General features: G+C 31.5%; 1 protein-coding gene across 1 annotated transcript; it reads left to right on the top strand.

Moving 5' to 3' along the window:
• Positions 1-26,436, top strand: Rab1 (RAS oncogene family member Rab1). The gene is made up of 7 exons (XM_072541283.1): positions 1-201; positions 4,095-4,167; positions 14,529-14,576; positions 17,997-18,044; positions 19,063-19,290; positions 22,988-23,204; positions 25,618-26,436. The coding sequence occupies exons 1-6, from the start codon at positions 188-190 to the stop codon at positions 23,183-23,185; spliced, it is 609 nt and encodes a 202-aa protein (XP_072397384.1). The 5' UTR covers positions 1-187; the 3' UTR covers positions 23,186-23,204; positions 25,618-26,436.
• The last annotated feature ends 896 nt before the right edge of the window (positions 26,437-27,332 follow it).

The following is a 27,332-nucleotide window of genomic DNA, read 5'->3' as shown; positions in this document are numbered from 1 at the left end:
TGCCACTTTGGCAATACGTCAGTCAAATGAATCAAGTTGTTGGGATTAGGATTTAACAAATACGTCGTTCTAAATTTCTAAAACTGCATACAAAAATTCCTTAAAAAAGCTAGTGAAGTTTACTGAAGTGCAATAGATACAAAAACAATATTTTTACGTATTCACCATAACAATATAAACGTAGAAAATGAATCCCGAGTAGTGAGTATTGATTTATTTTTCTTATTTCGTACCTTACTTTGACAATGAAAGTAAGGTGTTTTATTATTACTAATATACCATTACACTCAATAGACTTGTGTATATATATATATATATATATATATATATATATATATATATATATACACTAAAAAATATATATATAATAAACACCCATCACTATTTAAAATGAAGGATTTTCTATCCGCCCACCATTTACTATGATTTTCAAGTGAATGTAGTCATGATATGAATGTGCTTATATAAAAATTAAAATTTTTGTTAAGTAAGTATATATTTTGATAAGTTCTAAACATATTAGCTTACTAAGAACTTACATGCTTAAATCTTACTATTATACTTACTATATTACCCTTTGTACTCTTTTTTTGTTAAAGAATTCTTTTAGCTATGATAGTCATAATAAATATATTTTAGTTCTTCTTAATAGGATTGCCATTTACTATTTTACTATTAGTCCTACTCTTGAATGTATGTAATTGTAATACTGTTAATAATGAGATTTTATAGAAACCCATATTTTTTTATTATTTTTCATTCTCAGCAATTAATATTTTTGGTAATAAAATTGAATGCAAGGTGGTACAACTGACTTTTAATAAACATAATTGTTCTATATGTTATGTTGATATAGTAAAGGTTTTTCAATATACTGTTTCTCTCAGGATGAGGTAGACAATAGAACTCGATTCTAATGAAAATTAAAGCTTTACTTAATTTGCTAACTTTACTATACACAATTGTTAATATTGAATTGATGTGTAAATGTGATTCAAAATAAAAACAAATAAGTAGTTCCACAATTATTATTGTGTTATTCTAAAAGTTCAATGTATAATTGGCAAACAGTGATAGTGGAAAAATGTTATATTGTTGAATAAATCCCATGCCTTCTAAGTATTTAACTAGCAAAAATATTAAACTTTTGTAAATAACAGTGCAAATCTTGCTATCATCCTAAACAGCAGGCATCCAAATTAGAAGCAATTAATAAAACTATTTCAAGAAGTAGAAAAACATGAGAATATGAAAAATAAGACTAGCGATCCTGAGTTATGTAGGGTTCCTCCTAATACCAAGAGACATCTATGTTCAAAGTTTAAAAACTAGGCATTTATTACAAAAATTCTTAAGAATATGAGAAGACTAAGACTTAATGGTCCCAAATTTAATAGAATTCTTTTTTACGTCAATAGGAACCTAGGTACCCAGTTCGTAAATTCTAGAGGGTTTTTTCTTTCCAGAAAAAAGAAAATGCACAGGGATATTATAAGTAAAGACCTAAAATTCAATAGGATTCTTCTTAAGAAATAACATCATATAATTCTGGCATAATTATCATTGTTACTCAAATGAAAATCTTCACTTATTTTGAGTTAAATCTCAAAACAGGTGGTTATTGAATGTTTTCAGAGGCATTGTTGGATCAAATGTTATTGTACCTTACTTCTTCAACTGAATGGTTATTGGCAATGAGAATCATAGCTTTTTAACAAACGAGTTGCCTAGCTTTTTAGAAGATTTTTCACTCAGAATTAGACAAAATGATGTGCTTTCAAAATGACAGAGCACCACCACTTTTTACAATAAATGTTACACATGTGTTAAATAATAACACAGTGATAGTTCAGATACTGTGGTAATATGGAATGACTAACTCCACTGGACAATTATTTTTTTTTTGTACATCAAGAATATAGTATACTTTATCAACTGTATATGACTGTTTCTTTACCATAACGGACACCATTTTGAACAGTTATTAACATAATTAATAATGCATTTATGGATATAGGGTATAGGTTAGCTAAATATTATTTTGTAACATGAGTTATTAAATTCAACTAATTTTTACTAGCATATCTTTTTTTTCCAATCTTTTAATATGTAGGTATGTTTCTAAAATCAGACTATAATTCTTATAATTTTTGTATGTTCTAAAAAATATAATTGTTATTGTTGTTAAAAAAAATCTGCAAAAACTAAAATCTATAGGTCTTGTCCTTAAATCCATTTACAAAAATTTCTTGGTTTAATAAAGAATTGAAACTTATGAATGAGAGGTTACAATTTTTGACATCTTTAAATAAAAGAGACTCCATCTTAATGCCAAAAGAAACACTTTCTGAATATAGAAAAAAATACATACATGCTATAAGTACATGAACCCAATATTAAATCAAATGATGATTTTAATTAAACTATAACAATTATCAGCATGCTGTCTGATCCCTAGTAACACAACAAATAATAATTTATCAATAACAAATTCGCCACTTAATGCAAATAGTTTTAATAATGTCTCCTGTGGTATTGCTGAAAATGAAAAAAGTAAACTTAATCATACTGACCAATCTTTCGATACATACCTTAGTTTTATACCACATACCTTAGTTTTATACATAATTCTTCCTTCAGGTTTAAGGCAACTAATTTGGATAAAGTTGCAAAAGTAATTGAAGAATTTAAAAAGAGCCACAGTAAGGACCCTGATGGTTTGAATACAAAAATAATGAAAGCAATTAAACACAACATTATCATACCTTTAACCAAATTAATAAACTACTCAATTTCATCTTGCATTTTTACTTCAGTGTTTAAAACTGCAAGTCCTACCTCTCTTTAAAGGTAAGGGTTTGGCTGATAATCACAATAACTTTAGTCCAATTCTCTTTTAACAATTCTTTCCAAAGTATTTGAGAGAATTTTAAAGAAGCAGATTAATGACTATTTTGTATCTAATAAACTTTTTGTTATAACTCAATTTGGCTTCAGAAAAAACAAGACAACAACACTTGCTATCGACCATTTTACAAGCAATATTTTGGAAGGATTCGAAAACTTTCTTGATACCCCTGCCTCATTCCTTGATCTTACTAAAGCTTTTGATTATGTCACTCATAGTATCCTTCTTAAAAACTGCATGCCTATAACTTCTATGTCTATTTAATTATTTAAGTCTTATCTATCAGACAGATTTCAGTATGTATTCTTTAACCAGCTTCAATCTTATAAAAAAAACCTTTGAAGTATGGAGTGCCTCAAGGGTCAGTCCTGGGTCCAATATTATTTCTCTTATATTAATGACTGGGATTTTCATAGGAGGGCCCAATAAACACTGTTTGATAATACTACATACTATCAAAGTTATCACCCTTCCCCAACCAATGACATGGATTTTAAGACCACAGAGAGCAATTTGTCCCAATGGTTTTTAGCAAATTGTCTTTCTCTCAATAACTCAAAATCACAAACAGTGAACTTCACCCTAAGACATAATACCATCACACATCTCATTTTAACACAACTTCTTGGTATCTACCTTAATCAGGGACTCATTTGGGAACAGTGCATATTGAGACTTTCTCAAAAGCTATCCAGCCAAATCTTTGTATCCCATCTGCAAACCCTTCTTACAGCATATCGTAGTAACTTTCACTTGCAACTAACTTATGCAATCCTTTCCTGGGGACGCTCTTGCCTTGTAGATATGGTGTTTGGTCAGCAGAGAAATTGTATTTGTATAATCACTGGACAGTTTTACTGGGAGGATTGTAGACAGTCTTTTAAAAACCTGAAAAATCTCACAGTACCTCTGTGTACATTATGCAGTGTCTGTAACATGTTCATCAAAATATAGATCTTTACAAAACACAACAAAATACTTATCAAACTAGAAATTGTGATGCTCTTGTGCCAGATTTCAGACAACTTGAAAGGTGCAGAAATGGAACCAGATTCCTTGCAATAAAATGTTATAATTGTATCGCAATATCTGTCAAAACTCTTCGACATTTTATATATTTCACTTTAGCTGTCACTCGCCTGAGTGCAACATGAATTTTTTTTATTTTAATATTGTCTTCTTTTAGTGACTATTTATTCAAACTTCTGCTGATTGGAGATTCAGGAGTAGGAAAATCTTGCCTTCTACTGAGATTTGCAGTAAGTGTATATATTTTCTAATTATTTATGTTTTTATAGTAATTTTTGTTGTGAAAATTCTAAAGGTATATTAGAATGTTTGTGAACTGTTTCATTGACAAATATTAAGAATAAGTTGGGTTGACCTAATCACAAATGAAGAAGTATTACAGCTAATGGACAAAAGGCCTGAAGTAATACTTAAAAAAGAGAAAATTGGAATCCTTGGAACATCTCATGCAGTGACAAAAATACACATTCCTACAAAATATAATTCAGGGAAAAGTCGAAGGATGCATGTTCTGGATGAGAAATCTAAGAGAGTGGTTTGGTTGCATTACAAACAAACTGTTTAGAACAGCGGTTTTGATGATATCAAATCTTTGATAGGAGAGGAACAGAAAGAAGAAGAACTGTTTCAATTCTGATAAACCATTCGAATATGCACTAACCAACTTAATGTTTAAAATAAATATTGAATGGAGATCGTTATTGAATTAAAATGGATATTGAATTAACATTATTATCCAAATACTCAGTTTGAAAATAATTCAATCTATTCAGTAATCAGGTAATTTGTTTAAAACATATTTATGTTTTTTAGTCAAGAAAAGTAATTGTAAAAATAATAAGCATAATTCAAGATGATTTTCAAATAAAAAATTAATTTTTTGTATAATTTATTTTTAAAATATATTATTTATAACTATAATACATAAATGTTTAAGTTATATCATTTTATAACCCTTACTACTAATAATTGAATTTTTATAATTTATGCAACGAGGTACATTAAATTAAAAAAACATCAATTTTCGTTGATTAGAATCTGAGATATTGCGACTTTTATAAATTTGAATTTATCAATTCAGTTTTTGAAATAGTGAAATCGAGAAATAATAAAAATTTGGATTCTAAGGCTTGTGGCGTTTACTATTTCCCTCCATTGTTGTCGGTCCTGAGCAGCTATTTCCCATTGATCCGTGATCCGTGCGGAAGCGTTCTCTGTGCTCACCTGTGCTAATCGTACCAGCTTTCCCATTGTTGTATTCCCATATTGCGTAGATCACTGGCTACTGCGTCCTTCCATCTCTTTCTTGGGCTACCAACTGCCCTTCTGCCATCGGGCCTTTCCCAGAATGTGGCGTTCAGGAGTCTTTCGTCACTCGATCTTAATACGTGGCCCGCCCATCTTATTCGGTTTGCTTTAATGTAGCGTACTATGTTTTCATCTCCATATACTGTCTGGAGTTCATCATTGTGTCTTCTTCTTCATTCTCCTGTTGTCTCTTCTCTGAAAGTCCCATAGATAGTCCGCAGTATCTTTCTTTCCAGTACCAGTAATTTTGTCGTTTCCCGCTGGTTCAGAGTCCATGTCTCGCTTCCATACGTTATTATGGGACGGATTATTGTCTTGTACACTCTTATTTTTGCTGGTATTGAGAGTATTTTTGATTTAAGTACGGTCATTAATGAGTAATATGCCCTGTTTCCTGCAATGCGAGTAATATGTCCTGTTTCTTTTGCATCTCTGGTGGATTGTGCAATTGTGTCCACGTCATCCGCAAACGCCAATAGTATTTTTGATCCTTGGGCGGCAAATCCGTTTGTCAGTTGTGGTTGAGCTTTTTTTACCTCATGTTCCAGTGCAAAATTAAATAGCAGGGGGGCGAGAGGATCTCCTTGTCTAAGCCCGGTGTCAATGAGGAATTCCTCCGACGTGGTGCTGCCAATTCTGATCCGTGCGGAAGCGTTCTCTGTGCTCACCTGTGCTAATCGTACCAGCTTTCCAGGTACTCCCATTTCTGCCATGGCCTCCCACAATGCTTCTCTGCTAACATAATCGTAAACTTGTTTAAAGTCCACGAAGATTTGGTGTACATCGCGGTTGTATTCCCAGTTTTTTTCCAACACCTGGCGTAGGACGAATATCTGGTCTATGGTCGACCTTCCCGGTCTGAATCCACTTGGTAGTCGCCTATTATTTCCTCTGCGTATGGAGTTAGCCTTCTAGACAGTATTATAAATATAATTTTGTACGTTGTAATGATTAACGAATATTCTTCTATAGTTCCGACATATTTGTTTGTCTCCCTTCTTGTGAATAGGTGCTATATGGCTTTTATGCCAGTGTTTCGGTATTTCTTCTCTTTCCCAGACTTCTCTTATAAGATGATATATCTCAAGGCGGAGCTTTCCCCCCCTTTTTTTTAGTAGTTCCGCCTGTATGCCGTCTTGGCGTGGGCTTTATGGTTTTTTAGGGACGCAATTGCGGACTTTACTTCAGCTAGTGTGAAACCCTGGTATTTCAGGTTCGGCTAACTGGTACTGTCTTTGTTACCCTGTCGTTGTGGGTTTTTCTGTATTTAAGAGTTGCTCAAAATACTTTCTCCATTGGCGGCTTATCTCCTCGTCGTCTGTGGGCAATTGTCCTGCATCGTCTTTTATAAATCTTGGGCTGTTGATCGTGTTGCCCTTCATTGTTTTTAGGTCGTTATAAAACTGTCTAGACTGACCGGTTCTATGTTCCTCCTCCAGCTGCTGTATTCGCGCTTCTAGTAGTGTTTCTTTTTTCTTCTCAAAGTCTTCTCGTTTGAGTTCTTACTCTGTTGTAGTCTTCCCTGTTCTCATCTGTAGGGCGTGTTAGTAACTCTAGCCTCTTGATTACTTTCTGATGCAAGCTTTGTTCGCACTCCTGGTCAAACCACTGGTTTTTCTTTTTGCTATTCCTTTCTTTTCCTATAGTTTCCGCTGTTGCACTTTCTATGGCGTTCGTTATATTTTGCCATTTCTGATCTATGGTCAATTCTGGCGTTGATGTTTCTTATTCTTCCACTGTCTGCAATTTGTTTTGGATCAGTGCCAGAAATGTCCCATCTTTCCTTGTTGGTGTTGCTTTGTCTGTTTCGTCTTTAGCCTTGTTCTCATTTGTTCCAAGGGAATATGCCTTTTGAATTTACTCACTGGTTTTTCTGCTGATGGTCTTCCCCTTTTTAATTGTTCTGGAGCTCCATTAAGGCCTCTAATCGCAGAGAGCCGGAATTCTTTCAAAGACATACTTTTTGGATTGGCTTCTAAGTTGAAATATAATGAATGCGTTTACGACGCAAGCATCCACAAAATAAAAAAAATATTCTAAGCCACCACTTGTGTGATTTACGATTCACCTTATAAAGACTTTTCAGCATGTCAAATTTGTCAACAGTCCTCATTCAGAGTAGCGTCTTTTTGTCTTCTCTTTATAACTTCGTTTGTTGCTTCAACGCAGATAATCCATCTATTGAAATACGGTAATCGAATCTCCTCGATTCATTTGTTTGTCAGTTTTGAACTCTGGTAAATCCTTTCTTTTTTCTGAACTTGAAATAGTTGTCAAAGAACAATCGATGGTGTTTATTTACTAAGTCCCTTGTTAGATCCTGTATGACTCGTTGTCCGAAAGTTTTTTTCAGTGGAATTTTCCACTTTACCGGTATATATTTGGAACTCGCACATGAATCCGCTTTAATCTGCTCTAACCCATACTTTATTGCCATAAGAAACGTTTCCGTGAGTTTGGCCAGTAGAGGTCGCACTTTGTAAAGTTTATCAAATCCGGGATCAGTCATCCGGGATGACGACCAATAATCTCCTGGGCATTTTGTTTATACCCATTAATAAATTTACTCAAAGAAATGTTTCGACTTCGTCTTGTGTGGTAGGTGTAAATCCATTTCATCCTCCGTTTTTTGAAAGTAATATAGATTGGTTTGAAATACAATTATAGGTGAATTAGATCCTAAGGAAATAGTTCCAAAAAGACATATGTGGCGTTCTCTGCAGAATTTGGCATGTTTGGGTCTGTCTTCTTCTTCTTTCAGTGCCTATTCGTTCCGAATATTGGCAATCATTCTGGCTATAATTATTTTATTGACTGATGCTTTAAATAGATTCGTTGTTGTTGTGGAGAACCATTTCCTCAGGTTCTTCAACCATGATATTCTCCTTCTCCCAATTCCTCGCTTTCCGAATACTTTACCCTGTAGGATTACCTTCAGTAATCTGTATTTAGTGCTGTTTCTCATTATATGTCCGAGATATTCCAACTTTCTCCTTTTAATGGTATACATCACCTCTCTTTCTTTGCCCACTCTTCGTAATACGGTCTCGTTGGTTATCTTGTCTGTCCATGATATCCTTAGAATTCGCCTGTATAGCCACATCTCGAAGGCTTCAAGTTTTTTCTCCATTGCTTCAGTTAGTGTCCAGGATTCAAATCCGTAATACAATATTGAGAAGATATAACATCGTAGGAGCCTTACTTTTATCTCCAGATTAAGATTGTGGCTTTTAAAGAGTTTGGCCATGTTATTGAATGCACTCCTAGCCTTCTCTATTCTACATTTTATTTCCTGTGAGTGATCCCATTGTTCATTTACTGTTGTTCCAAGATAGTTATACTGTTTTGGGTCTGTAATTTCAATAAATTTATTTGTTTGTGTTATATAAATTTCATTTTGGGTCCAAAATATAGAGTTATCGGTACATCGTCTTTACTATTCGATTCTTGATTATTTGGAGTATTGGTTGTTTCATCTTGATTGTTAATTAGGTGTTCAAACACGATGTCCATATTTCCAATATCAAAGACATCCTCATTATTTGGTCGCCTAAACTCATCAACATCCAATTCATCTCCCAAGACGCTTTTAATATCAGAGACAATCAACTCATGGTCACTTGGAATTTCATCCAATAAGGCGTCAACCTCGTCTTGGGACATATTTTCCAAATACCCGAAGCTCCACTTTTGATTTTGCATATTGGCAGAATTCATATAGGAAGTGCCCTATGGTCGTGCCAGAATACCACATAAAAGACAGTGATCTACAAAAAAAAAATTGAAATGTATGCATTCAAATAACAGTACTTATTGTGAAACTTACTTATTTTTATAATTAGTAATATTTGAATAAATAAAAAAACAATTAAAATATGTCGCTCCGTCAACACCGAACGTCTGCTTCAAATGTGTGCTTGACTAATTATGTTATCCAGTCAATGTGATTCAATCAAATCGGTTCTAAACTGGTTAGACATTTAGAATCTAATATACGAAACCAATTTTACACACTGGTATGACTGTAAAACCGCTGGGAAGTTTAAGAAATGTTTTTTAAAGATGGTCATCTTAGAATACCGATATTGTTCTGAAGCTGTTTTCTTGTGGCATTTTAAAGTAATTAATATTTAAATGGGAATAAGCCACAATTAAAGGTTAAAGTACGTTTATTGACGTTTCAATTTTCACTTCGGAAATCGGAGAACGATTTGACCGAATTGAAACGTAAATAAACGTATTTTAACCTTTAATTGTGGCTTATTCCCATTTAAATATTAATTACTTTAGAATACCGACAGTCGTCAAAGGGTTAAATGATTTAACTTGATAATATAAGCCTTTCTCTTCAATTTGGTGCTTTCAGAATTCATGTAGACCTAATAGTTTACGCGTATTAAGATAATAACTTTCTGAGATAAACAATTTCAATTTTGCAATGACAGTTAAGTGAAACTTTTTGAATTTTTTATAGCTAAATACATGTGATGTTGTCCCTATTATCACCTGAAATTTAAGTTTTTTGAGAATTTTTAGAAAAGTTATTAATAACTTACAAAAAATAGAATTTTGAAGCTATTTTTGCAATAATTAAACAACAAATTAACAGAAGTAACTTTGCAAACTCTCATTTTAAAGGATTTTCTGTGATTTTTCAGTAAAATTGTGTCACTTTCCCATATAATTTAACGATCTTCACCTTTAGTATTTAAAATCAAGTAGCGATCTTACATTGTTTATATTTGGTTTATTACATATTGTTATCACCAAATTTATCAACTTTTTATTCGTTAATTTCTCTGGTCTGAATCAATTATTTCTCACTTGAACCAATGTTTGAGTCATCGGCCTGTAAGTGTAAACCATCGTGACTCAACACTTGAATGATCTGCATTCAATGAGTTAACATAATTATAATAGTTTTTTGTTGTCTTTGTTATTTGACTCCATTGCTTCTTTGACGTTTAATCCATTCTAATTTTTTTGATGAAGCTAGAAATTACTATTTTTTTTAATCATTAACAAAAGAATTAATGTTGTATAGGAACATTTATACTGTACAATTTATGCAATATATATATTTTATCACATGAAATTTTCATTTCTATTTTTCAAATAAGTTGTTCTATAAAGTAATTTGATTTATTACTACTGTATTGTCAAGTACAGCCATTGACTTTTGTATAGTCTCAACTTTGTACTTTATATCAATTGATCGTGTGAATTATTTACATAATTGTTAAAAATATTTATACTATTCTGTAATGAGTGTATTTTGATTATCTCGATTTTAAAAAAGTTCTGAAACTGTTTTCTTGTGTGTCTAAATTAAATATTATGTTTATGTGGGATGAGATTAAGCTACAATTACTGACAATAGAAATTACATTATATAATTGTTTTGAGGTTTCGATTTCCACTTCGGAAATCGTTCTCAAAAAAGATTATTTTAAATTGAAAATTGAAAATTTCTGGTTTCTATGCCGAGGATCGAACCCGGCTTACCATAACCACACCAGAGAAATTAGCAAATAAAAAGTCTTTTTCGTGACATTCTGTGATACAGATATCTAACAATAATTGCTTTTGATCAATTTAGTGATAATAACAGTCCAACAATAAAAGTTAAAAAAATTATGAATAATATCAAAATCACAAAATAGCAAATACTTTAATGATCCAACGAAAATATGGAGGTGAGGTGAAGTGCCAATTTGGTGCTTGAAGAATTCATGTACACGAGTCTAGGAAAAAATACAAAAAAAAATTGAAAAAATTAAGCAATTTCATTTATAGTTATACTGATGAATCCCATCCGTGGGAAGGAGGGATAATAATTTAAAAAAAAAAATGGACTTTTGACGCTGTTTTTGCAATAATTAGGCAACGAATTAATAAAAATAACTTTACAGACCCTTATTTTAGAGGATTTTATATTCTTTTTCAGTAAAATTGTGTCACTGTTCCATATAATTTACTGGTCTTTACCTTAACACCTTAAATTGTGTATATTTGGTTTGTAAGTAAAAAATGACGTTTAATCGTTTGCATATTTTGTTTATTACATATTGTGATCACCAAATTTACCAAAAGCAGTTGTTGGATACCTTTATCAACGAGTGTCATGGGAAAATCGTTAGTTCCCTGGTTTAGACCGCTGAATTATAAACGCCGCATGATTACATCTTTGTTTTCTTTTTGAAAATAATCAACATTAAATAGTTGTTTATATTTTATTTCCACTGGAGTTTCCCACAAATTATTTATTATAGTAAAAGCATAATAATTGTTCATATTAATTAAGTGAGAAGATATTTCTGCATTTACAAATTTCGTATAATTTAAAATGTCTACCGGATCTCCTATTGCTGGAAGCTTTATGAGATAAAATTTAAAATATTTTTAGGGTTCTTTTCTTTTTTCTTAAATTTCAAATTGTGTGTGTCGATTTATTGATTCTCGCGAATTAAGAACTTGCAACTTTTATTCCTATCCGAATGTAAATGACATATTTAACACGTTGACTGCCACGGTAATTTTTAGAAATCTGGTCTAAAATAACAATTTGATTTAACCCTCCAACCGTTTTGTTAATTTGATGTCCATTTTTTAATAATTATTATAGTTTGGTCTCTCCTTTAGATGAGAAAGAAGGTAGACCGTCTCTAGTCGGTTATACCCTTTTAGGTGTAATTAGAACAGGTGTAATTTGCATAGAATGTATAAAAATATGGTTTTTATTCTTGAAACAAAAACAAAAACGTAGCTTAACGAACAAAATATAAAAAAAGCGGGTGTGGCGCCGGTAAAAGTTATACTTCTATACACGCGTTTGCCGTTACAAATTTATATGGGAGTCAATCTGCATAATCATTACTATGAGTGTGCATGAGTGTGTAATGTTATGCTATAAGTAAGAGAGAGCAGAAAAAGAAACAGAATTAGGTAGATAGGTATATGGTGCATCGTTTGCTGTATATAAACAACATTTGGCCTGTAATAGGAGTATAGTAAATGAAGGATTGGATCAATATTTTGATGAAAATGTATATTTTCAGTAAAGTGCAGTAAAATTGATTGTTAATTTTGTTATTAATATAAAAATACAATACAGTGCACTGCCACATAATTCGATATTATAATACAATACAAATTAAAATGCAACATTCATAAGTATTTAAAAATGACAATATACATAACTTACTTATGCATATGTTTAATTTACCATGATAATAATATTAAGAAAAAATTAATAATAATGTTAATAAATGTTAAATATATTTACAAAAGGAACATTTTTATTCTCGAGAGAGAAAGAGAGAGAAAACATATCTTCTGTCTCTCTCTTACCTATATCTTACATATGTAATGATTTTGCCGATTCACTCCCGTACAAATTTCCAACGTCGAACGCGCGTATAGAAGTATAACTTCAATAAGAAAGTAAAACAATACAAAAAATAAAAGTTTAAAAAATAATAGTGAATTATCATATATGAATGGGATGTGATAAAATCAGTTATTTCTGGTGTTATATATAAACTCAGGTTACAGTTTATGTAATGCATCTGAGTATCAGACTTCTAATAAGAATTGCCCTTCTTTTTTTCGGTTTTGTCACGCATACCTATCTTCATTCGGTATCTGTCCATTAGATCGTCCATAAAATAAATCAACACCATTACATATGTAGACAGTCCACGTCAATGTAAATGTACTGCTCTTTTATGTCATAACGAAAAACGAACTGCTTCTTTTGTTATTGATAAAGTGGTAGTTTGAATGGCTGCTATCCTACATAAGCCGAAGCTAGACGTTTTTTGTATTTTTTCATCGCACAGTACTTAATTTAATACCATATTCCATCCCCATATATTGAACAGTAGATCCCTTTTCTTCTATGGCTAGTTGCTTGTCTTGTATCAGCTGGTAATTTACAGTTACTAATTCGATTGGCTCGAATTGTTCTCAAAGAATAAATACCTCTTGTGCCGAGATACACTAGCAGTGACAATATGTGTAAAAATGATCGAAGCAGATAATGTAGTTTTTGAAGTTACGGATAGTCTGAGACAATCAAATATCTATATTTTACGCTGCACCAAGATTATCAGTTTTATCAGGTATGCAATGGCGTAAATGGAGTTTAATGAATTTTAGTTCAACACTATCTCCCGGATTTCTTATCAGTTTCAGATGAATAATCATTTTCTACTGAATCTAATATTTATCATACTTTTTCATTAGTCATTTTGAACATGTGTTAATATGTGTCATGTGTCATGTTGAATATGTGTTACGACTACTACAAAGTAATCAATTTTTTTTTATTTTATTTATTGACGATCCATGTTTACCGTAAAATAAGTCAGGCGATATTTACCTACAAAAACAAAAAAAAATTGCTTCAAAAATACCTTCACAAAAAATTTGAAATAAACCGTTATGAACGCCTGTAAACTATGTTAAATATAGAAAATTGAGTCTCTATAAATATAATTTTTTTTTGTAAGCGAATTATTAATCTTAATTAATTATTCTTGTTATGATACATTCGTAAATAAAGTTTTATAGTTAATTTTAAAAAATCCAGGAATAAAACATTGAATTTTTGGATTTTTTAAAAAATCACTGAAAAGGGGGTCATTAGTTGCAATTACGACGTCGACATGAGGGAGGTTAAATGACACTTTATCACGAAGCAGAGGGAGGGTATTAAAAAGACCAAATTTTTTACGAGGTAATTTATGGATGTTCTCTTGTCACTTTGCTAAAGCTTAATCATAGGTGCGCTTCCATATTCGTCAGTAGTATCTCAGAAATTGCCGAGTGAATCACATTTACGTCTATCTTGAGTGTTTTGTTTTGTAATGATTGTTATAATTAAATTATCAAGAACCCAGTATTGATAAGAAAAGACCATTGACTCAAAATGAAATTGAGTACTACACAAATCAGAATTTGACGAGATCATCATTTGATATTTTGTTCTTTTCCCAGAAGCAATCTATCTAGCACTAATATATTCTGAGTTTAATCGTAGCTGTACAAAAATGGCAAGTAAACATATGACGAGGTAACTCATATCTTGTGTCCTAGAAAAGAACTCAATCTACTAGTTATCACGTAGTTGGCAGTCAACGTGTTAAACTGGCATTAATAATTTACACCTGTTACTCTCACATTGATTACATTTAAGAGATAATTTACCTAGCTACCATGAAAGTATATTATTGTGTTTTTTTGCAAATATAATATTAAAAACCTTTTTATTTTTTTTTAGGATGACACCTATACAGAAAGCTATATTAGTACCATTGGAGTAGACTTTGTAAGTGTATCAAATATTTAATAATCATTTATTTTACGAAATGTTATTTTTTATAAACACGTACTAAACTTGGTTGTAAAATATGACTTCTTAGGCTCGATGAACACTTGCGTCTTTGCAAGTAGCGTGAACGCCGTGGGTATGATGGGTGCGATCGCTATCGGTAAAGCAGCACATGAGTAATTAGGCAGTGCACACACGAGCGGAGCCGCGGCGTGGGCCGGGAGAACGCCAGCTTCTGCTACGCCGCCACGTGAACTTGCTGCGGCTTGGCAGTCTGTGCTAGACAATTAGCGAGTACACATTGACCGCGCGATGGATTTCACCGTGGATACAGAACTGTTTATTACTGCTTTTAAAAACCAGCCTGCCCTATGGGATACGATATCAGAATATTACCATGGCAAGATTAAGAGGAGAGGAAACCATACACTTCTTTTTTTTCTATTATATAAATACGCATACACGGTAAAAACAAATGCAACACGCCGGAAATAAACAAGCCAAGCGCACGTATTTTGCTCGCAACGTACACGCTACTTGCAAAGATGCCTACCACATACTTTTTCAACAAGAACACATTTCTTGATGTATGAAGTAATTTAATTAAATAATTTAATATTTTTTGGTTACCCTGAATAAATAATTATTACCTTCTAAATGCGCTAGCACACGACTCCTATTGTCTTTTAAAAAATAATCGATTACGTCATCACGCCCAGATGGATAACGTCGTTAGTATGATATACAGGGTGAGTTTTTTGTGCGACATTGGTCGATAATTCCGTATGGTACAGAATATCCAAAAAGTTATTTAGAAAAGATGTAGGTAATGGTATTTTCCAGGCTTGGAAAATATGCCTAAGTCTACAGGAATCTATTAATAACTACTTAGTTAAGTAAAGCAAACATGTAATTTGTTAAATAGGACACCGTGTATATTTTCTCATATTTAGATTTTATTTCATAAACCCTGTTCTTACAATGTGATATTTGACACGACTGTACAGGATATTTAACGAGTTATGGCCATTTTTACTTCGAAATTACCATGAAATAAACACTGTATAAACAAGGAATAAATAAATTAGTATTTATTTTAAAATAACAGTATGTTCTATGTAGTTTTCAAATTGTTTAATAGAAATCATTCACAAATATTACGATTTTCTCATATTTTTTTAATATACATCTCTATATTTTATTTTTTTTTAATATTGCGCTTATGATACCGTTTCATTTTTATAAAGTAGAGCATTTTCTATACCTAAACTTATTACTTCCCAAGGAATTTTTAGTCTTCTTCATATTTCGGGAACACCTTTAATTTTTGCAAGTATAAGTACTTAGTCTTGTGTAATTATATACAGTTGATCCATGGTTCTTTACCCGTGCGTGATAATTTAAAGCATATGAAATAATTCAGCGATTTATTCCACGCAGTATCAAGTGACCGAAAGTGGCTACTGCTCCGATCACGGATTGTATTATAAAGTCTGACATTATCAAATAAATAGAATGTAAATTGTTAGTTAATCTAGTGTTATATAATATGTTAAGTCCTATTCGTAATTCTCAGAAGAAAGTTGGTTTTCTTACTATCCTGGTACATACAATATATTGTATTTCGAATTGCCATTTTATTGCCCTCAGGTAAATCAGTAGTTTTCAATCAGTAGGAATATAAAATAGGAACCATTTATTGTTAACGTAATACGAAAATAAACGTATATGCTACAAAATAAATGTAATATTGTAATTATCACTAAAGGTTTTAAGAAAAAACAATATAAAAATATAACCTTAAAATGGTTCAAGTAAACATTAGGTCCATATAAATCTCATACGATACCTAAAAGCTGTGAAACAATTTAGTTTGATTTGGCATACTTTAGAAACAAGTTGTATATGATATAAAAAAAGACAAAATGTAATCTTATAAGAACAGATACATAGTAAAATTATTAAATTCTAAAGAACACAAACACTCAATCTCTGGATCAATATAAAAAATCACAAAACTGGAGTTACACGTAACAATCAACCCCTGCTTCAATATTAAAAGTCACTAACCTGGAATTCCAAGTAATTAATATGTTAAAAAGCTTACAGCTTTATCCAGTTTCTATACAACCTCCTGAACATTCATGTAGAAGAGACACGTAGTTTTATCGGTCCCATACAAAAAATGCGGCTCAACGATAAAGGTTCCAACTAATATTTGATACTTTAATCTACAGTTCAATCCATAAATATAATTCTCAAATATGTCTTTGTATCTATAAAATTGCTCACTTCAAGCGACCAAACAAGACTGGCAAACAAAATGAATTAACTTAATTTCAAACAGTGACTTTGACTGACACACTCAAAATAAATCCTTTTGTTACTGAAATTTAATAACAGGCCTTATGGTTAGGCAATTTAATTATACATTGTACACATTTTTATTGTATACAGTAGACTCCCTCCATAACGAGAACTGAAATGGCAGACCAATTACCTCGTTATAAGCCGATCTCGTTATATCAGACAACAATAATAATCAGTGCATACATATGAATATGTAGTTTTTTAAAACATTAACTTCCTAGAGTGAAGCCATTCGGAGCAATATAGGATACTAATGAATATTGTTTGAATGGCGTTTTTGAAAAAAAGTTGTTTACTTTTATTGACAATGAAATAAGTTAAAACAAAAAACAGTTGTTTACTTTTATTGTCAATGATATACGTTAAAACAAAAAATCTTTATTTTGTAAATCTGTATAAAGCGTATTTTCAAGGATAACCTAAATTATTGCTTCTGCAATTGGAAGAAGTCTGTCATTATTGATTGCTTTAAATTGTCCAGTATCATTCTATCTATCATATTTTCTAAAGATGTAAAACAGTTGTATTTATTGTAAAGAAGTTTATTGCGGGGCAGTTAAAAAGGGTACTTATTTATAACCCCGGCCGGGTCAAAAACGTAAAAAAACACGTTTCTCGATCTTATTTTCCCTCGTTATAATCAAATTTGCCTCGCTATAGAGGGTTAACTTCAATAGAAATTTTACGGGACATCTAATATACCTCGTTATAAGCGAAACCTCGTAATAACCGTGTTCGTTATAGAGGGAGTATACTGTATTTGCTTTACTACGTAATTAATCACCCTGTAGAATTCGGCATATTTTTCAAGCCTGGACAATAATATCATTGCCTACATTTTTTCTAAAACTTTTTGGATATTCTGTATCTAATGGAGTTACCGAGAAATTTCGCACGAATGACTCACAAGAATTGTTTCAATTATATAATAATCTTATTTTAATTTTATTTTAATTTTGTCCTTTTCTCAGTTCATTCTCAAATATGTATATATGTACATTTGCAATGTTTCTTTATGGTAATAATTGTTTAAAATTTTTATTTTAGAAAATCAGGACAATCGATTTAGATGGAAAGACAATTAAATTGCAAATTGTAAGTATCCAAACTGTATTTATGACTAGGCTATATGAGAGATTAACTGTTTTTTTCTTTAATTGTAATGTTAAAATTGGCTTTTCCTTAGCTTAAAATAAAATGAAATTTATTAAAAACAATTCATATCAATTTTTTTAACTATAAAACTTACTTTGTGAGTACCAAATCGTAATTTGTGGGCCTCTCGGTGACGTAGAAAGATGCCCTCCAATAACGTCACTCCATATAACGCTTAACTCTTAACGCTTAATTTTCTCGTCAATTTTTCACTATTTCACATTCTAAGACTGTATTAAGTTTATCAACTTTGAGCTCTTTTTCTTTGGCGTATTTCATAGATTTTGTAAAAGAAAAAGAGCTCAAAGTTGATAAACTTAATAAAGTCTTAGAAAAGAAAATGAATTAATACCCAATTTGTAAGTAAGAGTGTCAATACAGAAAGAACATTACATGATGTACTCTCAATAATCCAAGTGAACCATTCGAATCAAAAAATACTACAAACAAAATAAACCACTTTGTTACAAGAAACCATTTAAGCCTTAAAATATTTTCTGTTCCGAAATTGAAAGTTAATAATAAACTTGATATCTGTAAAAATGTAATATTGCATGAATGAAAGTGACTATCTTCTAAATTTGATTTTAATCGGTAACTTTTTCTGGGATATGTGAAAGTTAGGCCAACTTGACTTATTTTGATCCCTAATATTCGTGGTATAATTTATGACCAATCTTTTTTTTACATCCGGGATATTTGTAATATATTGATAGTATTGTTACTATATAAGACAATTGAATAATTGCCAGCTACTGTAAAGTTATTGTAATGTATCAAAAATGTTTGTTTAAATTTGTAATTGCCTGTATTTTATCATTTTATCTTACATATGTGTCATAAATGCTTTAAAATTGTGAAAACTTTAATTCACAATGGCCTTTTTCTATGTATTGTTATTTATAATTAAATGTTTATGATTTGTTTGTAATATTTCTGTATTTATATATTATTTTAGTGGGATACAGCAGGTCAAGAGAGATTTAGAACGATTACTTCAAGTTATTACAGGGGGGCACATGGTATTATTGTAGTGTACGATTGCACAGACCAAGATTCATTCAATAACGTTAAACAATGGCTTGAAGAAATCGACCGTTACGCATGTGACAATGTAAACAAATTACTGGTAGGAAATAAAAGCGATTTGACAACTAAGAAAGTTGTTGACTTCACTACAGCCAAGGTAAGTGTACAGTTAATTTTTCTTAATATTTAAAATTATATTCATTATCATATTATATTTGAGGTGCGCCTAGAATATAAACTTCACAAATTAAAATGTAGATGAAACTAGCAGAGAAGCATCCCCAGTCGTTGACTCTGTCTCAGCCCTAAATAGGTATATATATATATATATATATATATATATATATATATATATATATATATATATATATATATATATATATATATATATATATATATATATATATATATATATATATATATATATATATATATATATATATACAGTGAAACTTAGATAATTAGAATCTCAGGGGAACGTTAAAAAAATTCGAAAAAATGGGCCAACAAAATTTGGCCAGAATACCAATTAAAACATTTGCAAGCTATAAAAAATGGTCAATTATTGTCGATTTTTATCATTTGCAGGTTTTCTCATTGGTATTTTCGTCCAAATCTTGGTCCAAACAATCGGCCGATAAAAAATGCTCAGTGAGAACGCATCATTAAAACAATAAAACATTTTGTCTCAAAAAATTTATTGAAAATAAGAATACAAATTTGTTACAATTGATGAAAATAGACTAATTTTTTCCAAAAAAATCCGAAATTTTTAGCTGCTTTTTAGAATTTAGCTTCTCGGTAATGACAAAAGATTCTAAGATGTTCAGTGAACTAAAAATGAGTAACTTACGTCATTTTTACTTTCAAAGTGCCATCTAAGTTACGTAATATGGTTTGTTGCTTCGGCCGCACTCGGAACATGTATTTCTCCCGCAACTGATGACGCGTCGTCTTCATCACTGTCTTGTTTTTCATCATTGTCCTTAAGCTCTTCAGCGATGATCTCTGCATCGGTTATTTCACCACATACTGCTACCTCTTCATCCACGTTGACAAAATCTTCATAAGAGATGGCAGGATCAGAAATGACGTCCCCCCAGCAGTCAACTAAAATCAGCTCTTCTGTTAAAGTGTCGTCTGCGTTCTCCTCCTTTTTTATGAAACCAGCTTTTTTTAAACAGTGTTTGATCGTTTCGGGTGTTACTTTGTCACAAGCTTTCTTACACATTCGAGATGCTTGTAGAATATCTTAACTTTATTTTAAGAGAGTCGCAATCTTCCGTACATATGTTTTCAACCAAAAAACGTCTGCTAAGATTTTTTATGACAGCCTGGTCCATAGGCTGGAGAACTGAAGTCATGTTAGCAGGAAAAAAAATACCTTGGAAAATACATTTTCCATCAGTGGGATAGTGTTATGTGCCGTACAGTTGTCAATAAACAAAATAATTTTTCAGCCACTTCTCGAAAAGATCACTAGTCATCCAAGCTCTTGCGCTGCTTACATATTCCACTGGTTTTGACTTGACGTTCTTAAAACAACGCGGATTAGCCGACTTTCCAATCATCAGTAGAGGCAGTCTTTCCGATCCGTCCATGTTTGCACCAATTAGGAGAGTGACTCTTTCTTTACTTAGTTTTCCTCCGTGCCATTTTTCGTTTTTAAATGCCAGCGTTTTGTCATCTATATCCTGAATCATCTCCAAATTTTTTTTCATTGGTTGGCTTCTTGCTGATTAACGGTCCCACTTTCTCCACAAATGCATTTGAACGAAATTGTGTTGCGTTCTTTGAAACCGCCTTAAAATTGTTTTTCCCCATTTCAATAGGAAATTGTTCAGCTTTGCTTTTTATAATGGGACCACTCACGGGAATCTTCTTATCCCTAGCTTGTTTGAACCATTTTAAACTCTCTAAATTTGGATTTTCTGTCTCCCTTAACCTTTTTCGATCTTCGCACTCACTTTCACTGTTGAGAATTTTTTCTTTATTCTTCAAGTAGGTGGATAATGCGTTAGGAGGAATTCTTCTCTTCTCTTTTCTACTTCTTTAATTGAGGCTATTTTTGCCGATAACGTCAGAGTTTTGTATGTTCGAAGTTTACCATGCGACGACATCTTCCCTCAATACGAAGTGACATACTGTACTGATGTGATTTGCCGTGATTGCAACGCCAACGCATCTCAAATGAAGGGGCATGCCGGGTGGGGAAGAATTTAGGTGCCAGGTACACGGGTACAATGTACAATGCCCTTGAATGCCTTGAAACAAGTGGCACCTTAGAACAGGAAAGAATACTATCTCTTTTCGCGGAAATTTCCAGCATGACATTGGCATTTTTAACTTGTAGAAAAGTTCGAATTATCCAAAATATAATTTAAATATAATTTAAAGAAGATTCACTAGGTTCTACTCTCTCTCTTTCTCTCCCTTTCTCTCTCTCTCTCTCCCTCTCTCTCTCTCCCTCTCTCTCCCTCTCTCTCTCTCTCTCTCTCTCCCTCTCTCTCTCTCTCCCTCTCTCTCTCTCTCTCACTCTCTCTCTGCCACTCTCTCTCTGCCACTCTCTCTCTCTCTCTCTCTCTCTCTCTCTCTCTCTCTCTCTCTCACTCTCTTTTTTAGTAATTTAGATACTAATGTAATATCTAATTATTTTATAAATATTGATAATAATTTTTGTAACTACATATTGAAAAATAGAAATAAAAACTTTACTTTTAAATAACATTCTGTTAATAATAAATGCATACCATTTAATGAAGAACAGAATTTTGAGCTTTAAATAAGAATCCGACAAAATATTGTATATTATGTTCGAAAAAAAAACAAATTTGATTATTTCCATCCATTATTACTCTTTATTATACCTATTCCTAATAGGAAAACTGTATAATTCTGGAAAAAACATGTCGCCTTGAAATCTTCTAAACAAATCTTTCGAGATTATATTTAAATCTTATAATTAATAGTTACTTTAATGTATTGCCACAATACTTATGTAACCAGTCCTTATTTCACATATCTTTTTACAAATCGGCACAATAATTACAGTTACTGTATAATCATCTCAAACAGAGGAATCTTTTTAGTACAGTATTGTACTATTATTTTTTGTATTAAGGTACACTTTCTATATTACAAATAAACAAGTGTATTCATGTAATTATCTGGAAAATAATAGTGCTTCAGCTATTTTTATTATAAATATAAACAATAAAACATCAATTCATATCTATTTATTTTACGGGCAAGCCCAATTTCAATAGAAAGTATGTAAATACAATTATTCAAAAAAAAACGTATAATAAACGTATAATAAAGTAAATATAAAATACAACACATTTAACAATTATTGAATAAAAAAATAATATATATGTGCAAAAGTTTACATCTAGCAACGCTTGCTATCGCTTTTTTGATGTATTTAAGACAGTATATGTGGCAGGGCATCAAAGTATAGGACAAAATATCAGTAGGACGACGCCAGAACTCATGGCTGAAAGTGCTGAGTAGATGGTATTAGCGGTCAATACGCAGTAATATTGCGTGCAATTGCCATTTGGATCACCAAACTTTGAAGGGAGACAGAACAACAAGAAGAATGAACTATCAGGAGCCGTTTATTGACCGTCTTTCGTGTTTGACTTTGTATTCAGTCCACGCATCTGATGAGACTGGGAGGTAGAAATGGCGTCATAATGCGGTATTGTTAATCAATTTAAACACAGGCTGATAAGTCGTGATCCTACTGTATTGACGGTACATGTAACGGTCTTCCGTTATAATTTTGAAACTGTATTTTATTTTCGATAGTAATCTTTTTTTCTTTCTTTCAAATATTGTTTTGTTTTTAGGAATATGCCGACCAATTGGGAATTCCATTTTTGGAAACCTCAGCTAAGAACGCAACCAATGTAGAACAGGCCTTTATGACTATGGCTGCTGAAATTAAAAATAGAGTAGGACCTCCATCTTCGGCAGTAGACCAAGGAAATAAGGTTAGGTTCGATCAAAGTCGCCCAGTCGAAACAACCAAATCTGGTTGCTGCTGAAAACATTTCGTTCTCTTTGGTAAGTTATTAATCATATTGAATATTTTATATTTTATTGAATCTGTAAGTAGTTTTTTTTAGTTTATCTTCGTATCTTCTCCGTTATTTTATTATTGAGATCTGCAACTTCGGTTCACACGCTTTCGATCATCTCCCACACAATCAAATTTGTTTTTGTCGGTATAGATAAGTTTGTCCCAGTTATGTTTGGTCTACGAAAGTTTTGATTTAGCCCAAATATAACGATTCTTTTTTGAGTTTCCGTCAACAATGGTTTTTCTTTGGCCTACGCAAATAAATCAAAAAATAGAAAATTTAAATCGCAAAGAAGAACCTATTAAACATACCTTATTAAAAGAAAGACCGCTTTTGCAGATATATTTGCGGCAGGATTCTCTGGAAACATTCATCCCAGTTTCTCAATTCATTCTGGTAGTTACTTCTCATAGTGTATTTCTTCTTCCCGTCTTACATATTCTGATAAAATGACATACACTGCTTTGAAAAACAGCTTCGGACGGCCTGAGCTTTTGCCGCGAACTTCAATACTGGTAGTTTCACCATATTTCTTAATTATATTAAACACTTAGTTGTTGCTACAATCAATTCACTGGAAATTTCACGCATTGTTTTCTCTTTATAGTACTGATGAATAATGATTCTTCGAACTTTTGTATCAGTAGGTTTTCCACGGGCCGTTATTATATTTTACTTGTAATAGAACTGACGGTTGTCTTTATTCATAATCAAATGACGCGTAAAAAATTATCGTTAACAACGCACTACCTTGATTTCAAAGCCTTCTTTGCGCCTGGCTTATAAAATTTAAACGCGAGGAAACGAAAAATGTTCCAATATTAAGTTGTCAGCAGTTTTCGATTATCAAACAATTAATTCAATAGTAATCAATATAAAATATATAGTTAAGCCGCAAGAATAAATCCATACATCATAAAAAATATTGTTAATTTCATATTTACATTTAAAAAAATTAAATAAAAGAATTTCGGTAAATTGGCATTATATTCGTAAAATAACTGCTTGTTCCAACATATAGTTGTTAGGGCTCGTACAATAATTTGTCCTTGCATGTTTTAATTATTAATACACTTATATTAAACATTTATAATAACATTTTTACTGACCCAAATCGTTGTTTTTCTATCTTATATTACACACACGAAATAAAACTTACTCACAATCAATTTATTCTACCACCAAAGGTTTCGCATACTATAATTTGCTATGCATCTTCAGGTCAACGGTACATGGTAAACTAAATGCTGAAAAAATATAATAACCCGTATCAGGGGACTGTCTGGTACAGAATATACAGCAATTATGCCAATATGATATGTGTGATTATTAAATACGACTTTAAAATTGATTAAATAAAACAAAATAAAACTTACGTGAAAAAACAATCTAGTAAAATTGAAATTAAATTATTAAATATTACTGACATGCCGATACAAGGATTGTTAATAAATTTTTGAGATAACATAGTTAAAAACTGTTATGGTAAACTGGTGACAGGTGATCGTCGGTTTTACTTCAACTATTTAACGAATAAAGGGAAAGTTGTTGAGAGGAAAAGATATTAACAACTTGACTAGGAATGTAGGTATTGTGTAAATTTTTTGTTGACAATTAAAAGTGATGTGTTATATTATTTAAAAGTTATTTATATTTATTCAAGAGATATATTTTGGAAATGTCTGTTAATTTATTGAAATCATTTCTTTACAACTGTGATAATGTAGAAAAAGATAGATGTTTTATTTTTAATATAAGTTTGGGTATGCAATAACTCCAACGTGTAATTATCAAATTAATAATGAACCAATTTTGGTCTGTATTTGGGCAGAAAAGAAATTATTGTGATGTCAATTAAATTAAAAACACTTATGGACAAACAGAAAACTTTCAAAAAGACAAAACAGACATTTAATTTAAAAGGGGGTATTTTGATCCCCCTTTTAATGTAATAAGCCAATATGGCTTATTTGTTTAACATATACCGTTCACTTGAAGATGCATAGCAAATTCTAGTGTGCGAAACCGGTCTTTATTAGATTTTGTGAAAGTGCTGATCATATTAAAATGCGTTTTACCGATAGACATATATCATTTTATCAACCCCCTCCAGTTTAACAACTCTCTTATTTTAGAGAGGAAATGTGTGAGATCATTAGAGAGGTACTTAAATGAAGTATTCTAGGATACCTGGTTTCTCTTTCTATATTACCACATTACTTGATTGAAAATGTTATACCCCTTCCTTAAAAATTAAACGCAACGCCTATGTTTCGCTAATGTTTCAACATTTTTCCATCAAATTTATTTCGTTGTAGCTGCACTAATCAACTAACATATTTATCAAATAGTTATTTTTAAGAATAAATATTACGTTTAATCATTTTCTGTTTCAGGTTGAAGGTGGTCACTCACGTCATCTCTTTTGTACAGTAGCAGAGCTACAGTTACTCTTATTATAGTAATATCCGTCTGTATGTATAGTTATTTTAAACTTTTTGAATTGAGTTTCACCTTAGATTTTTTTTTTCAAAAATATAGAAAACACCAATATCTCTTAGCCTAATCTTAACTTCTCTAGATAAATATGTAATTAACAAAACTATTTATAAAACCATTTTTACTAAACTATCAGATAATTAAGAACGAGAAAGGTATACTTTATCGACTGTTAATTTTGTATTGTTTTTAGTGTACCTTTCTCGATTTTATAAATCTCGATCATGATAGATTGACGTTAAAAATTATTGTTTACTTTTAAAACGTGTAATATACAAATTTTAGCAAATTAAGTATGTTTCATGAATAACTTAGTAATTTTTGTTTCGAAACTGAGTTTCACGAATTTCTTTTAGTATATACATATTTTAATGCATACATAACAAAATTCGACAAACATGAACCATCGATATTGTTAGTACCAAATATTTGTACATTTATAATATGTGGAAAATACTTACAATTATCTGGATATCACGTGTTTGATACAACAAAAGCGTCATTTCTAACATGATCTTTAGTGATTTCTGTTGGTCCAAAACAATTTATTATATTCTCCATATATACTTGTTATTTTTATGTAATGATTTTTCTTTTTCGCTACACATTAAAAGTCATTTTTTGTTTATATCAAATAAAAAATAATATTGTAAGTAATATGTGATTGTAAATCTTGGTCAATAGGTTTTTTGTAAATTAAAGTTATTCTGAACTGGCTTTTATCTCTTATTTATATAAGTGTACAATCTTACATTATTTTCCCTATATATTGGCATATTGGCAAGATAAGTTCTTGTCCTTGGGGGAAAGGCGAAACTATGGTAGCGTGAGTGTCGGATAAGTAAGGAAACATTGGACGTTCATTTTAGCAGTATTTTGATGTATAAATTAAGAAACATAAGCTATTTAAACAAAAGTTGCATTCTTGGCTACTTATTTCTATCCATCGTTTCTTTCTACCGCTTCTTCTTATGTTATCTGGTGTTGTCTATTCTGGTTCCATTAATCTTGATTCCACCTCGAACCTCGTCTAATGCTTTTCTGAATATAAATTCTGAATGCAGAACTTGATAGCGGTTATAAGACGCAACCTTGTCGCACTCCTCATGGGATTCGTAATAGTGTGTAGAAACGATTTTGACTGGTGCCATTCATTTTCCCACACATTTGGCACTTTTTATAATGAAACTTTTAAAATTAGGGTCACCTGTTAATTTGAATTTATTTTAGAAATTATTATTATTTTTTTACTATTTTCAGTTGTAGCATAGGTAACTAGCGGACTGCAACGTTTTTGTCCTTCAAAGTTTATTAAAAGTAATGAAAATAAACAATTTTTCTTTGATGTACTAAAGATTGATTTGCTTTTTGTTGAAACAAAAGAAATTTTAAGAACTTAATTAGTAAGTATTCCCTACTCTGGTAGTGATAACAGCTTTCAAACGACGAGGTGTGCTTGGGTAAGATTTTGGATTACCTTCTGCGGAAGATTGTTCTATTCCTGCACCAATATGTCGCGAAGCTCTCTTAAATTTTTGGGAAACATGACTCCGTAAAGGGTTCTTCATCTCATCCCTAACATGTTCTTCGGATTTACATTTGTACCGCGAGC

This window comes from Diabrotica undecimpunctata, chromosome 8, assembly GCF_040954645.1.
Source record: "Diabrotica undecimpunctata isolate CICGRU chromosome 8, icDiaUnde3, whole genome shotgun sequence".
In the NCBI taxonomy this organism is placed as follows: Eukaryota; Metazoa; Arthropoda; class Insecta; order Coleoptera; family Chrysomelidae; genus Diabrotica; species Diabrotica undecimpunctata.
The sequence above is the reverse complement of the archived record's forward strand: the minus strand, read 5'-3'. Positions and strand labels throughout refer to the sequence as shown.

Bases quoted from the DNA above. Each gene is read 5' to 3' on its own strand.
- Rab1 (XM_072541283.1), top strand. The intron at 18,045-19,062 runs GTAAGTATCCAA...ATATTATTTTAG, and splicing joins AGACAATTAAATTGCAAATT to TGGGATACAGCAGGTCAAGA. The intron at 19,291-22,987 runs GTAAGTGTACAG...TTTTGTTTTTAG, and splicing joins TTGACTTCACTACAGCCAAG to GAATATGCCGACCAATTGGG.